The sequence below is a fragment of the Macaca thibetana genome, chromosome 20 (genome assembly GCF_024542745.1).
Source record: "Macaca thibetana thibetana isolate TM-01 chromosome 20, ASM2454274v1, whole genome shotgun sequence".
NCBI lineage: Eukaryota > Metazoa > Chordata > Mammalia > Primates > Cercopithecidae > Macaca > Macaca thibetana.
The window spans coordinates 73,090,495-73,105,932 of NC_065597.1; the positions used below are offsets into that span (position 1 = coordinate 73,090,495).

General features: G+C 51.3%; 1 protein-coding gene across 1 annotated transcript in view; it reads right to left on the reverse strand.

Annotated features, from left to right (window-relative positions):
- Positions 1 to 15,438, reverse strand: part of LOC126944637 (3-phosphoinositide-dependent protein kinase 1) — a 72,274-nt gene that overhangs the window by 6,230 nt on the left and 50,606 nt on the right. The window contains exons 8-11 of the mRNA XM_050774338.1: positions 12,339 to 12,407; positions 12,000 to 12,096; positions 9,938 to 10,111; positions 6,576 to 6,793 (exon numbers count right to left, since the gene is read on the reverse strand). Of these exons, the coding sequence (XP_050630295.1) occupies positions 6,576 to 6,793; positions 9,938 to 10,111; positions 12,000 to 12,096; positions 12,339 to 12,407 (558 nt within the window). The remainder of the gene's footprint in view (positions 1 to 6,575; positions 6,794 to 9,937; positions 10,112 to 11,999; positions 12,097 to 12,338; positions 12,408 to 15,438) is intronic.

Sequence of the window (15,438 nt, forward strand, 5' to 3'; positions counted from 1 at the left end):
AGAGGGAGTCTCGCTCTGTCGCCCAGGCTGGGATGCAGTGGCCGGATCTCAGCTCACTGCAAGCTCCGCCTCCCGGGTTCACGCCATTCTCCTGCCTCAGCCTCCCGAGTAGCTGGGACTACAGGCGCCCGCCACCTCGCCCGGCTAGTTATTTTTTTGTATTTTTTAGTTGAGATGGGGTTTCACCTTGTTAGCCAGGATGGTCTCGATCTCCTGACCTCGTGATCCGCCCGTCTCGGCCTCCCAAAGTGCTGGGATTACAGGCTTGAGCCACCGCGCCCGGCCGGCCCCTCACACTCTTTACCTCTGTGGAAGACCCCAAAGAGCTTTTAGATCAACTGATACGTACTACACAGGAAATGAAAACTAAGACATTTTCAAATATTTAATTCATTAAAAAACAATAAACCAATTACTACTAACATACATTACTTTTATTTTTAAAATAACTACTTTCCAAAACAAAATAATGAATGAGGAGAGTGTGCCACCCTGTGCGCTGCACAGGCCTCTCCGGTTCAGCTCCTAAGGAGAGCGCTGGGTCTCCACGTCCCCCCACGCCCACACTCTGCCGAGACCTGTGTTCAGGCAGAAGGACATGACAAACACCCAGCCCCACTCAGATAAACAGCAAGAAAAGGGAGGAGTATACTCAGCCTTTTAAGAGATTTGTGTCACTTCCTGGCCTTTTGGCTAAGAATAAATGTAGATGTTTGTGGATATTCTTCTTGGATACTACACTACAATTCACAAAGTGGTGGCTGCTTAAAGCTTAGTTGCAATGTGAAATCTGATTCGTAACAATAAATTTTCATACACCGTGACACTAAAAACCATCAATCTACCCTGCACTAGTGGTTTTTCTGCCCTCACATGATTTTATAGGTCATACATTGGTCACCTGGAAGACAGCTGTTCACTGAATTATGTGAAGCTTCCAAATGTTGACAAATTTCATTCTATAGAATCAACAGATCAGTTCATTGATATCACTATGTATCTCCTCAAAAATGACTTTTGGCCTTTAATCCCAGCACTTTGGGAACCCGACGCAGGCGAATCACTTGGGGTCAGGAGTTCGAGACCAACCTGACCAATATGGTGAAACCATGTCTCTACTAAAAATACTAAAATCAGCCAGGTGTGGTGGTGCGCGCCTGTAATCCCAGCTACTGGGGAGGCTGAGGCAGGAGAATCACTTGAACCTGGGAGGTGGAGGGTGCAGTGAGCTGAGATCGTGCCACTGCACTCCAGCTTGGGTGACAGAATGAGACTCCGTTTCAAAAATAGAATAAAAAAAAAAAAAGACTTTTGGCTGGGTGCAGTAGCTCACGCTTGTAATCCCACCACTTTGGGAAGTCAAAGGGGGATGAATGCTTGAGCCCAGCAGTTCGAGACCAGCCTGGGTAACACAGTGAGACCTTGTCTCTATTTCTTTTTTATAAATAATATAAACAAAAAAGAATCTAAAAAAAGTCTTTTATTGGGAAGGTATCAAGCTCACAGTGATGAATAAAGTTTTCCAAAATTCCAATTTTCACTTGAAGGTTTCAGTTTTATCATTGGTATAAATATGAGCAGTTGTTTTCCTTAAAATAACAAGCTCATTCCAATCATTTTCAAGAAAAATATTGGCCAAATAGCTAAGTCTGCATAACGGCAGTTTGCCCATCAGTCAGACGCTCCATGAGGACAGCAGGCCAACAGTCACGAGCGCATCTCCCTGAGGCGGCTGCACACTCGTGTTTGCGGCCGGAAGTGAGTGCTTTTCTGTATACTTCCACTTCATCCTACAAAGTGTTAACAACATTCATCATAGCCGGGCGCGGCGGCTCACGCCTGTAATCCCAGCACTTTGGGAGGCCAAGGCGGGCGGATCACAAGGTCAGGAGATCGAGACCATTCTGGCTAACACGGTGAAACCCCGTCTCTACTAAAAATACAAAAAAAACTAGCCGGGAGTGGTGGCGGGCGCCTGTAGTCCCAGCTACTCAGGAGGCTGAGGCAGGAGAATGGCGTGAACCCGGGCGGCGGAGCTTGCAGTGAGCCGAGATCGCGCCACTGCACTCCAGCCTGGGGGACAGTGCGAGACTCCATCTCAAAAAAAAAAAAAAAAAAAAATCATCATTTTTAACAAATGCTCAGAAGCGAGACTGGTTTCTTTCCTCTCTCTCTCTTCCTGTGGGTGAGTGCTGTGAAGATATGATTATTGCCCTGGCACTGCTTGGTGTCATGGCCTCAAGTCGTGCTCAGATGCCAGCAGTTCCACCCACCATGGCTTGTGCACCATCAGCACAAATGGGAAAACGTGTTCTGGAACCAATCACGAAATTCACACAGGTACTCCACACTCTTGACTACGTCAGTGCCTTTTGTGCTTTATGGTCAAGCAATGGGGTAAAAGAACATCATCTGTAGACTGGGCACAGTGGCTCAGGCCTGTAATCCCAGCACACTGGGAGGTCGAGGTGGGTGGATCACCTGAGGTCAGGAGTTCCAGACCGGCCTAGGCAACATAGTGAAACCCCGTCTTCACTAAAATACAAAAATGAGCCAGGCATGGTGGCACATGCCTGTAATCCCAGCTACTTGGCAGGCTGAGGCAGGAGAACTGCTTAAGCCAGGAGACGGAAGCTGCAGTGAGCGGAGATCACTCCACTGCACTCCAGCCTGGGCAACAGAGGGATACTCCGTCTCAAAAAAAAACAGTATCATCTGTGATGAGAAGCCGGGGACACAGGCCAAGTGGCAGGTCCAGGCTGTCTGTAGACTCATCCACTGTGAGGCAAAAGCACAACTCAGCAGCAGACACGTCAACTCCCTCTTTGGGCTTGCAGTCACATCTTGAATCCAGCAAGTTTCGATTGCATTGTGGACCGTGGCAGCACAGAGTGGCCAAGCCTGAGGCTGTGCTGCAGCCAGGGGCTTTTTCTCCCAGCTACTGTGTGGCCTCTCCAGCGTCTACAATGCAGCTTCTAAGAGCTTCAGTGACTCTTTAATTTATTGTCTGAAAAGCTGTAACAAACAACATTGGATCTTAAAGAGCTCATCATATTTATTTTTAAAATGTTCCTTTTTAAGTGTAAACTATTCCATGTAAATTAAAAAATCCCTTTTATCTTTTTTTTTTTTTTGAGACAGGCTCTCACTCTGTCACCCAGGCTGGAGGGCAGTGGCAAGATCTCTGCTCACTGCAGCTTTGATTTCCAAGGCTCAGGTAATCCTCCTACCTCAGCCTCCTCAAGCAGCTAGGACTACAGATGTGCAGCACCATGCCCGGTTGATTTCTGTATTTTTTGTAGAGACAGGGTTTCACTATGTTGCCCAGGTTGCTCTCGAACTCCTGGCTCAAGCGATCCACCCACCTTGGCCTCCAAAGTGCTGAAATTACAGGTGTGATCCTGAACTTACTTACCATATTCTCATGTGGGCACAAGGAAAACTTCAGGATTTCAAAATAATGATTCAGTTGAAGGTAAAATTACAGAGGCTATAGCAGGTATAAATGAAGAGAAAGTAAGAGCTCAGTAGAAATATTGGACATTTATTAATCTCTAAAAATGCATCTGTTGGTTGGCGTGGTGGCTCATGCCTGAAATCCCAGCACTTTGAGAAGCCAAGGTGGGCGGATCACTTGAGGTCAGGAGTTCAAGATCAGCCTGGCCAACATGGTGAAACTGTGTCTCTACTAAAAATACAAAAAGTAGCTGGACATGGTGGCGTGTGCCTGTAATTCCAGCTACTCAGGAGGCTGCGGCAGAACTGTTTGAACCCGGGAGGTGGAGGTTGTGTGAGCAGAGATCATGCTACTGCACTCCAGCCTGGGTGACAGAGCAAGACTCTGTCTCATTAAAAAAAAAAAAAAAAAAAGCATATATTTATACCAAAAACTTAGGACCCTAGAAAAGACCAAAAGCACACAGATTCTATTTTACAGCATGTGGTCACTGAAAAACTCCACCATACACTCACAGAGAACGAGAGAAAAAAGACAAATAACATCTTAGTATTGCAAAAAAAACTGCCCTGACCTCGAGAATTTGGTGGCCACACAGAGAATGCGAACCACTACTGTAAAGAGCGGGTGCTGGACGGACCTCCCAGCAGCCAGACACATCCTGCAAGATCTCAGAAGTCATCAGCTTCCCAAAAGGGCCTAAAATCTGAAGGAAGGGCGAAAGGGGAAGAGAACCCTGAAGACAAAGGAAGCAGGCAGGAGAATGTGCATCCTGACTTGCCGCCAGCACCAGGCTAATGTACCCAGACGGACTCCAAGACCCTCTAAGAACAGCTCCAGGCAGAGGGGCCTTCTGGGAGTCACCAAAGGAGCTGAAACACACACACACCTGCAGACAGCACCTCTCAGCTGGGCTCTGCAGAGAAAGCGCTCCTGGCCAAGTATGTGGAGTGGCCACAGCAGCCCTCATGGGGACCCCAGCACATACAAACCTGGGAAGCTCCTTGCATAGCCGGGCACACACCTCCTTGCTGCTTGGAGCTGCGCAGCGCAGCACTGCTCAGATTGTTCCCATCAAAAGCCCTCCTCTCCGGCTCAGTACACATTAACATCCCTAGCAATCACACTGACTCACAACTAGCAAGTCAGAGCCCCTAGCTGTAGACTGTTCCTGCCTGCCAGCATCTCTGCACAGGTTTTCTAGAGACAGGCGGGGCACACTGCACAGAGTCGTGGTGTTCCCCACTTGCTGGGGCGGCCCAGAGCTCAGCTCCTTCCTCTCATTCCTCTCCACAAGTGTCTCAAGTCACACGTGTCCTGTCCCTGCCTAGCCTGGCCCTCCACTCCCCCTTGCCTTGTGCTTCCACTCCAGCATACCTTCCTGCAAAGCCCTCTCCCCACTGTTTTGGGCTCCTCCCTGCCCACACAAAAGGGACAAGCAGGTAAAAATATTAGAGGGGAAGCCCTTCTTACCAGATTAAGATGGAAAACATAAAATATAAATAGGGACAGGATGGACTTGGTAAGAATTTGCAGCTTCCATACAAAAACAGTATCAACAGACTGGAGAGAAACTGAAGAATGTTTGCAAAACATACAACAAGGAATAGTCTCCACACACATGGCTTTTAAAAATCCATGTTAAAAAGATGCACCAGTCTGGCCAACACAGGGAAAACCCATCTCTACCAAAAAATACAAGAATTGGCCAGGCGTGGTGGCTCAAGCCTGTAATCCCAGCACTTTGGGAGGCCGAGACAGGCGGATCACGAGGTCAGGAGATAGAGACCAGCCTGGCTAACACGGTGAAACCCCGTCTCTACTAAAAAAATACAAAAAACGGCCGGGCACGGTGGCTCAAGCCTGTAATCCCAGCACTTTGGGAGGCCGAGACGGGCGGATCACGAGGTCAGGAGATCGAGACCAGCCTGGCTAACACGGTGAAACCCCGTCTCTACTAAAAATACAAAAAACTAGCCGGGCGAGGTGGCGGGCGCCTGTAGTCCCAGCTATTTGGGAGGCTGAGGCAGGAGAATGGCGTAAACCTGGGAGGCAGAGCTTGTAGTGAGCTGAGATCCGGCCACTGCACTCCAGCCTGGGTGACAGAGCGAGACTCTGTCTCCAAAAAAAAAAAAAAAAAAAAAAAATACAAAAAACTAGCCGGGCGAGGTGGCGGGCGCCTGTAGTCCCAGCTACTTGGGAGGCTGAGGCAGGAGAATGGCGTAGACCCAGGAGGCGGAGCTTGCAGTGAGCTGAGATCCGGCCACTGCACTCCAGCCTGGGCGACAGAGCGAGACTCTGTCTCAAAAAAAAAAAAAAAAAAAAAAAATTTCAAGAATTAACCGGGTGTGGTAGCTGGCGCCTGTAATCCCAGCTACTTGGGAGGTCGAGGCAGGAGAATTGCTTGAACCCAGGAAGCAGAGGTTGCAGTGAGCTGAGATAGCACCACTGCACTCCAGCCTGGGTGACAGAGTGACATTCTGTCTCAAAAAAAAGATGCAAAACATACAAGAAAAAATAGTCAAAGGACACAAAGTACCTCAAAAAAGAAACACAAATGGTCATGAACACAGGAGACATCTGCCTCAACAGGAATAAAACAGAAATTCACAAGTTTGTTTTTAGAGCATCAAAACACTCTCAGGCAGGCAAGAGCATTGGGAAAGGTAAATTCCTGGCCCCCAGGACAGATCCCCAGCCCTCTGAAAACATGCACACCCTTGAACACACACCGCCCCTGGCGCTCAGCTTAAAAGACATAAATGGACAAGCGGGGAAAGCTATGTGGAAAAGAGGGGCTACAACAGCGAACCTCAGAAACTCCCAAGTGGCCCAGTCCAGGCCGCATCTGTCCACACCATAGTGACTTCAGGCCACACCCAGCAGATCCAAATGCCCAACAGAGGAGGGCAGCGCCCGGCAGTCACAACCCACTCACCCCCTGGGCCAGCTGCCTCCTAAGCACCTGTTTCCAACTGTGCACTTACAATGTGCTCCTTGGCCAAGCGTCCAAGGCTGCTGAGGGAGGCAGTGACAAGGCAAAGGCACCCACCATAAGCCCCCATGTGTTCACGCTGCAATTCTGCACAAAGCATTGCTTATGTCTATAAGGTCTTACCAAGGGTTTCCGCCAGCCTGCTTCTCCAGTAACAACCTCTTCTCATCTTCGGAAAACTGTAAGTCCAGTTCAAAGGAGTTCGAGTCCAAATCATGGATGTACTGCTCTATGTTGCTGCCTGACCTCTGGGGCAGGCCCACGTCCGAGGCTGACAAGGAGTGTGAGGAGGAGGACAAGGACAACTGCATGCAGCCAAACTGGCTCAGGAGATTGTCATACTGCAGAGAAGAAGGAAAAGTGAGAACCACACCTTCACTTGCCTCTACAGTCCTAAAACCCCAGCCCCTCCTGGCACTGCCGCTGTCAGGCCTTGGGAGCTCACACACAGCAAGGCGCAAGGCGACAGGGTGGGCAGCCCTGATTCTCCTCCATGGGACACCTGGCCACAGAACCGAGGCCTCACTGGATCTTGCCTGGTCGGGCTCCTCTTCCCATGGGAATCAGGGCCACAGAAGGGCGAAGCCTCAGATTTCCTCTCCAGGAAGAGGGGACCTGGGCCCTTACCCTGCAGGCCCCGTGAATGCCAGTGCTGCGCCCGGAGGTGGGCGCTGGGATGCCTGCTGGGAAGAGAAGGAGCCCAAGGAGGCTTGGCAGCAGATCCATCGCACAGGCTGGCAGGCAGGGCCTCCGCGCAAGACCTCGTTGGGCGCCAGGGGTCTCAGGGGTCTGAGTCTGTAACAGATGCTACATATTGTGATTTGACTAAACACATTCAACTGTTTAAAAGGCATTCCTTTTAATCTCAGCAAAGATAAACTGAACTTACGGTAGACAACACTGCCTGTTTCTCTGGGAAAATGACAAACTAGTGTCGACAGTGGAAACTCACTCACTCATAAACGTGCCAAGCAGACAGAGCCTGCGCACTAACACGCTCCTGGGGCTGCCAAGGCTAGAGAACCCCTGGGTGGGGGCAGCCACATCCCCGGCTGCAGGCCCCACATCTGAGCTCTGCTGAGGCCAAAAACAAGGGGAAAGAAAAGGTGCCACCAGCAATGGCACCATCAGCAATGGCTGGGATAAGAGTACAGCATGCTCTTCCACGTCCTCTGTGCCTTCAGATGCAGGCCCTGGCTGCTGCCCCACACAACCCTCCACACACGCAGCGTCCCCCATGTGCTCGCACTCCTACAGCTGCACAACAGCCCCGCCCCACAGCCCTGAAGCCTCTCACCCAGCTGGGCTGGAGCGAGGTGCTCGCCAATGGGCAGGGTGGAAACACCCAGTGCTGCCGGCCCCTCCACAGGGCGTGGGCCTGCCCAGCCTGCTCGTCTCCAACACTGTCCAATGGCAACACCGCCCCAGCACTTGCAGGACCTCAGGAGAGCAGGAGCCAACGAAGCACCTGCTCTCCTCCTGCCTTGACCCAAGGGTGGGTACCATGGCCAACCTCCCTGCTGAAGGGGACGCCCAGTGCCCATTCCCCATGAAGGAGGGGGTGCAGCCTCGCAGGGAGGGAGGAGGTACAGCCCTGAAGGCTCCTTCCATGCTTGACGCCGTTTGCCAAGACTCACTCACTGTCCCCATATGAGATCTGACCTGGGAGCTCCCTGCCTGGACCCACTCCAAGGCTTTCAAACCACACAGCTGTTCAGAGCTAAGGATGGGCCATCTAACAGTCGGCTGCCAGCACACGGAGCCGGACTTCACAGACAGCAACAGAACCCACGTATCAAGCAGCCCTAGCTCTCAGTAGGCCCAGGCACAGAGGCCTGCATAGGTACGCAACGTGTGCAAGCACACCCACCCCCACACTAAGAGAAGCTCTCCAGGCACTGAGACTGCAGACAACTAAAGCCTGTGCTGCTCCTTCAGAGCCCAGCTACCACCCTGGGAGGAACGGAGGACACAGCCCACAGGATAACGGCCACCAGCCAGTCCCGAGCACAACCTCTGCAGCAACAGCAGGCCCAGCAGGGAGAGCACTGCAGCCCGGTGGCACCCGCCAGCCGTGACCAAAGACCATGTAGGAGCAGCTGGGTGGCACAGAGGGTGGGGGTGAGGGCCTTGGGGGGCACAGAGGGTGGAGGTGAGGGCCTCAGCAGGGGGCTAGGGCCTCGGGGCTCCCAGCCCTCTGCATACATGAAAGCTACAAGTGGCCACGTCAGGCAGCACAGACTGCCCCCCAGGCCTGGCTCCCCTAGACTTTGGGCTCAAAGGATGTCGGGAGGATGAGGGGCGTTACGGGGCATTGGGAAACTTCATCTCCAGGAGGGGACACTAGCAGAAGTTTAGCTGTGGATGACTTTCAAATAAAATCTAGAATTCCCAGCTAGGAGCAGTAACTCATGCCTAAGACCCCAGCAGTTTTGGAGGCCGAGGCAGGTAGATCACTTGAGGTCAGGAGATTGACACCAGCCTGGCCAACATGGCGAAACCCTGTCTCTACTAAAAATACAAAAATTAGCCAGGCGTGGTGGCACACACCTGCAGTTCCCACTACTTGGGAGGGTGAGACAGGAGAATCGCTTGAACCCAGAGCGGCAGAGGTGGCAGTGAGCTGAGATCGCGCCACTACACTCCAGCCTGAGCGACAGACCAAGACCCTGTCTCAAAACAAATAAATAAATAAAATCTAGACTTCTTCATTCATGGAAAGTGGAACTCCGTACATGGTGCCAGTTAGAATAAGCCACAGTGACAGAAGTCAAACCAGAAAAATGGATCTCATGATAACAACACTTAAGTATGACGGGTCATGGTGGAAGTGGCAAGAGGAACTCAGAGGAAACAAGGTTGAAAGTAGGCGACATGCCTGCCTCTCACAACACCCTCGGTCCCTTGGGCATATGGTCCCTTTTCTCTACAAGAAGCTTAAAGAGCAAAGTGTGCTGAAGACCGCATGGCTGTGGTGAAGTTGGGAGACCAGCAGCCTCAGAGCCCACTCAGCACTGACGCAGACGGTGCCAGTGTCCCTGCCAATGCCACGTCCCAAAAGTCCAAGCACGTGACACTCAGGGGTTTCTGTGGAAAGACAGGCAGTGTTCTGGAACATCTTGGACGCACAGCTGTACAAGCACCAAGCCAAGTGCAGATGCGACAGGCCGGGCAGGAGGTCCCGTACCTGGGACCCCAGGGCCAGTGCCGGGGTGCTCAGTATCCGGTTCTAGCAGCACCCTCTGGGTGGAAACTCACTAGACTGCCCCCAGCCATGGAAATGAGGAAAACATGAGCCACCCCGCACCTCACTCGCCACTGCCTCACGGCAGCAAAGACTACAGCCACCAACAGGCCTGCCGCCATGGCACAGACACCCTCCCCTTTCGCCTGCAAATCACACGTGGGTCTGGAGCACAGGCATGAAGCCCAGTGCACGGAGGACCCAGTGCCACCCACCTCACCCGCCATCCTGGCCAGCTTACATTGCCATAGCAGTCCTCGTCGTCTTCCGACATGGCCGGCAGGTAAGCGGTGAGCTTCGGAGGCGTCTGCTGGTGCAGGTTCTCCCACGTGACAGACTCGAAGAATGGGTGTGCTTTAAGAGGTCCATACCCTTCCATTTCCTCACAGCCTAACCGCTTTGTGGCATCTAAAACCTTAAGTAACAATCAAGACTAGTCACTGCCAGGGTGAAAACGTGATTCTGACCAAAGAAACCCAAACCTGGTGGCCAAGCATGGTAGCTCACGCCTCGAATCCCAGCACTTTGGGAGGCTGAGGCAGGCGGATCACCTGAGGTCAGGAGTTTGAGACCAGCCTAGCCAACATGGTGACAACCCGTCTCTACTAAAAATATAAAAATCAGCTGGGTGTGGTGGCGCGCACCTATAATCCCAGCCGCTCGGGAGGCTGAGGCAGGAGAATCACTGGAACCCGGGAGGCAGAATTTGCAGTAAGCTAAGATCGTACCGTTGCACTCCTGCCTGTGTGACAAGAGCAAAACTCCATCACCCAAAAAAATTAATTTATCTCATCTCATTATAAGTCCCTTTCTTTTTCTTTTGAGACGGAGTCTGCTCTGCCGCCCTGGCTGGAGTGCAGTGGCGCAATCTCGGCTCACTGCAAGCTCCGCCTCCCGGGTTCACGCCATTCTCCTGCCTCAGCCTCCCGAGTAGCTGGGACTACAGGCACCTGCCACCACTCCCAGCTAATTTTTCGTATTTTTAGTAGAGACGGGGTTTCACTGTGTTGGACAGGATGGTCTTGATCTCCTGACCTTGTGATCTGCCTGCCTCAGCCTCCCAAAGTGCTAGGATTACAGGCGTGAGCCACCGCGCCCGGCCTATAAGTCCCTTTCAATTTCCAAGTGCCTAATTCTTGATAGGAAACTACTGTAGCAGGAATAATAAAAGGAACTAAAATTAAAAAAAAAAAAAGGAAATGACTGTACCATTGAGCATTTGCTCATCAACGCTGCACAGCATGTTAAGTTACTGGTGCTGGAGCGTCCAGGATTATGACAGCGCAAGTGGCTGCAGACCCTAGTTTATGACATCTGTACATTTCAGCTTTAGAGTCAGCTACATGAAAATTTAAAAGACCAGCCCAGGTAAAACAGAGAAGAGAGGTTAGTCTGGGAAAGGTACATCAGTTTATATTCTAGAAACAGAAGTTTTCTGACCTTCCTGTGCCTTTGGCCCTGGACATCCCTCCTCACCACGACTCTGGGAGCGGGGTCAGTCCTGCCCCTGCAGGTGGCCCCAGGATCGCTAGGCTCCACAGCCACTGGCTTCTCCCAACCTGTCTCACCTCTTTCCCCTGGGGCTGAGGTGTGGGATTGATCAGTCCCTGGAGGAGACAGCTCTGCAGCCTTCCAGGGTCCCAGCAACACCCACTCCACAACCGCAGGAGTGTGCCGGTCCCAGCGATGATTCGCTCTCTTTGCTAATTACTCAATTTTTCTTGTTTTAGGATTTTTAACTATACACTGTAAAAGAATCCTTGCTGCTGTTCATTGTATTTTGAGACTGAGATTCCTTTCCACCTGTGCGAGAAAATGAGCTGAGCCTTAAGAGGCAGCGCAGGATCCCAGGGCCTGCCTCCCCATCCAGTTGCTCTGTGGGGGATGGAGGGGGCAGCAGGGGAACAGTACCCAGTACTCTCCAGCAGATACTGAGAAGTGAAAATAAGTACTCAAAAGGTTTGGGTTTTTGTTTTCTTTTCTTTTCTTTTCTTTTTTTTTTTTTTGAGACAGTCTTGCTTTGTCGCCCAGGCTGGAGTGCAGTGGCGTGATCTCAACTCACTGCAACCTCTGCCTCCCGGGTTCACGCCATTCTCCTGCCTCAGCCTCCCAAAGTGCTGGGGTTACAGGCGTGAGCCACTGCGCCTGGCGACATGAAATGTAATTATCTATGCTCACTATTAACCCTAAAAACACCATTTTTTGTGAACACAGGAACCTCCAGGAAAGCCACTCAGAGAGCAGTTTCAGAGGACTCAGGGTGTCCCAGATCCCCTTTCCAAAAGGAAATTCACAATATTTACCAAAAGTTTCTCCACGAGGTCTCTTGCCTTAGGGAAGAATTTTTCTGGAAAGTCATATTCCAACTTAATGATCTTCTGAAATATAAGATACTCATTTCTGTAAAAAATAAAAAAAAAAAAAAGTCATCCTAGACAGGATCCCAGAAGCCTCCACAGGCAGGGATGAGCGCCCCGGCCTCGCAGCCCTGCAAACACACCCCGGCCCTGCATGCCAAGCGCCCCCACCTGGGCACGGCACTAAGTGCTGCCCTCCCCCACCCACCTCGATGCTGGAGGGACTGCCGGCCGGTGGGGTGCACCCCAACAGGCTCCAAGGCCCAGGAAACGCTGTCTCCTTACCCAGCTCGGAATGGTGGGAGTCCTGCCACAAGCTGGTATATTATGCATCCAAGAGCCCAAAGGTCTGAACTTTAAGGTAAGGGGAAAACAAAGGAAAAAAGACATGTGTAAAATATAGGTGACAAGGCCAGCTCAATTTCCACTCTATCCACATGGCCCCAGTTTCACCTCTAATGCAATTCTGTCCTTTAAGATCAGTGAGGTGTGAGGGTGGGGAACCCGCCCGCTGGAGAAGCCTCCCAGGGGCCTGGGCCCAGAGGGTCTGCATGCGGCAGGCACCGGCGGTCACTCAGCTGTCCCCAAAGCTTCGCCATTTCCAACAGGGCTTACTAACATCCACACACACCTGTCATCCTGAAGCAGAGCAGAGCTCACTCCTGGCACCACGTGGCTACAGACCAGGCAGGGGGCAGGATGGGACAGAATGGGGCTGACCCTGTTCCAGTAAGACAACCAAGAAAGCTGAAGGAAGCACCCTCCCATCAGTGCCGGTGGAGGGCTTGCCAGGGACAGGAAAGTGCAACACAGGCGAAATGAATGACCGTAACATTCACACTTGACTTTCTTTAGTGTTTAGTTAAAATGGGGAGCAACAAAAGAAAACAGGCAGCAGAGCCTCCACCTTTCAGTGTGGAAGCAGCAGAGAGAAGAGGGGTGCTGGGGGCAGGGCTATGCCTGGACCTTCACGAGGTCCTCTCCAGAGCATGGAATTCAAGCAGAAAGGGATTGTGGGGTAGTTTTTCACCTCTGTGAATTATCGAATGTTTTATCAGAAACCATTACTTTAGAATTTATATTTTTTAAATACAATACAAAAATAAAAGGGGAAGCCAGTATTGCACTTCCGGAAAGCACGTGTACCAAGGGTGTATCAAATAAACGTTCAGTTAGACCAAGTCATGCCACTTCCTGAAATCCAAACCGAGGAATTCAGGGCGGCCCCTCACTCAGTCCAGCAGACCCTGTCTCGCCCACTACAGGGACAACTAGAGGGACACCCTCACCCCGACCCCAGGCAAAGAGACCTCCTCTGCCCGTGCAGGTTGGGTGGCGGGTCAGAAACACGCCAGTGTGTGAATGAATGGAAACCTCTTCAACGCACGACAGCAGAGACAGGTCCATGAACCACAATCTTCATGTGACAGAAAACCATACACTGATAAAGACACCCACCAGTCATTCAAATGACAGGGGGAAGCGCCCATTACATAATCACATAGGGCTCAAAACCACCTGCCCAATGTGACTCAAATGGCATAAAAGCCACTTAAACAACTATAAACTGCATAGAAAAAATTGACTGAAAAGCTATACACCTGTACGCTCAATTATTATCTGTGACTATAAGTGGGTCTGGAGACTTATTTTCCAAGAACTCTTCATAATTAATTTCTCTTTTTCTTTCTTTCTTTTTTTTGTTTTTGAGACACGGTCTTACTCTGTCACCTAGGCTGGAATGCAGTGCCGCAATCTCAGCTCACTGCCACCTCTGTCTCCGCCTCAGCCTCCTGAGTATCAGGGTCTACAGGCGCTCACCATCAGGCCCGGCTAATTTTTCCTTTTTTTTTTTTTTTTTTTTTTTTGAGGCGGAGTCTTCACTCTGTCGCCCAGGCTGGAGTGCAGTGGCACCATCTCGGCTCACTGCAAGCTCCGCCTCCCGGGTTCACGCCATTCTCCTGCCTCAGCCTCCCGAGTAGCTGGGACTACAGGCGCCCGCCACCGCGCCCGGCTAATTTTTTGTATTTTAGTAGAGACGGGGTTTCACCGTGTTAGCCAGGATGGTCTCGATCTCCTGACCTCGTGATCCGCCCGCCTCGGCCTCCCAAAGTGCAGGGATTACAGGCGTGAGCCACCGCGCCCGGCCTAATTTTTCTTATATTTAGTAGAGAGAGGGTCTCGCCATGTTGGCCATGCTGGTCTCGAACTCCTGGCCTCAAGCGATGTGTCATCCTCAACCTCCCAAAGTAATGGGATTACAGACATGAGCCACCATGCCCGGCCTCTTTCAAATCCTTCTTTTTTAAATCTTTTTTTGAGACGAAGTCACGCTGTTTCCCAGACTGGAGTGCAGTGGCGCGATCTCCGCTGACTACAAGCTCCACCTCTCAGGTTCACGCCATTCTCCTGCCTCAGCCTCCCGAGTAGCTGGTACTACTGGCTCCCGCCACCACACCCAGCTAATTTTTTGTATCTTTAGTAGAGATGGGTTTTCACCGTGTTAGCCAGGATGGTCTCGATCTCCTGACCTTGTGATCCCCCCGCCTTGGCCTCCCAAAGTGCTGGGATCACAGGCGTGAGCCACCGCGCTGAGCCTCAACTCTTTATAATAAACGTTCCTAACAATGTTTAATATCACATGATTAAAAAATTCAAAAGCAGAAAAAGAGATGCAGAAATGCCTTCCTCATAATCCATTCCCTCACCCGATAGACAACTACCATCATCCGTGCAGTGTCTATCCCTCCAGAGAACCTGAACGCGCAAATGAGAAAACGTGAATACACATTCCTCCTTTTTCCCACAGGGCAGGATCCCATGTGTATATTTGTAGAGCTTGGAGATCTTTCTGGACCAACGCTAAAGTGGCCTTAAACCCTGAAGGTAAAATCTACAAATAAGGAAATGCTAGCTCTTAGGTGGTGACCACATGCACTTTGAAAGCCGGGTACGTCGCGCGCCCACCTGTGGGAGGGACTGCATCGCAGGATGCTGAGCAGCTCATCCTCCCCTCCCCCGCTGGGTGCCAGCCCTACCCCTGCCCCAGCTGTGACAACTAAAACTGCCCAGACAGGGCCAAGTGTTCCCAGGGGAGCAGAATTACTCCAGTTGGGAAGCTCTGACCTAAAGCAGTCTCTGGCCATGCTAAGAACTCAGTATCCGGCCGGCCGCCATGTCTCACGCCTGTAATCCCAGCACTTTGGGAAGCCGAGATGGGAGGATCACCTGAGCCCAGGAGTTCAAGACAAGACTGGGCAACACAGCAAGAACCCATCTCTATTTTAAAGAATAACTGAATAATAAAAAAAAGAGAACTCAGTATCTGCTGGTTGAAAAAGTTTAAAAGAACAAAACCGAAAAAGCCTGGAGGTGGCCAGGATGC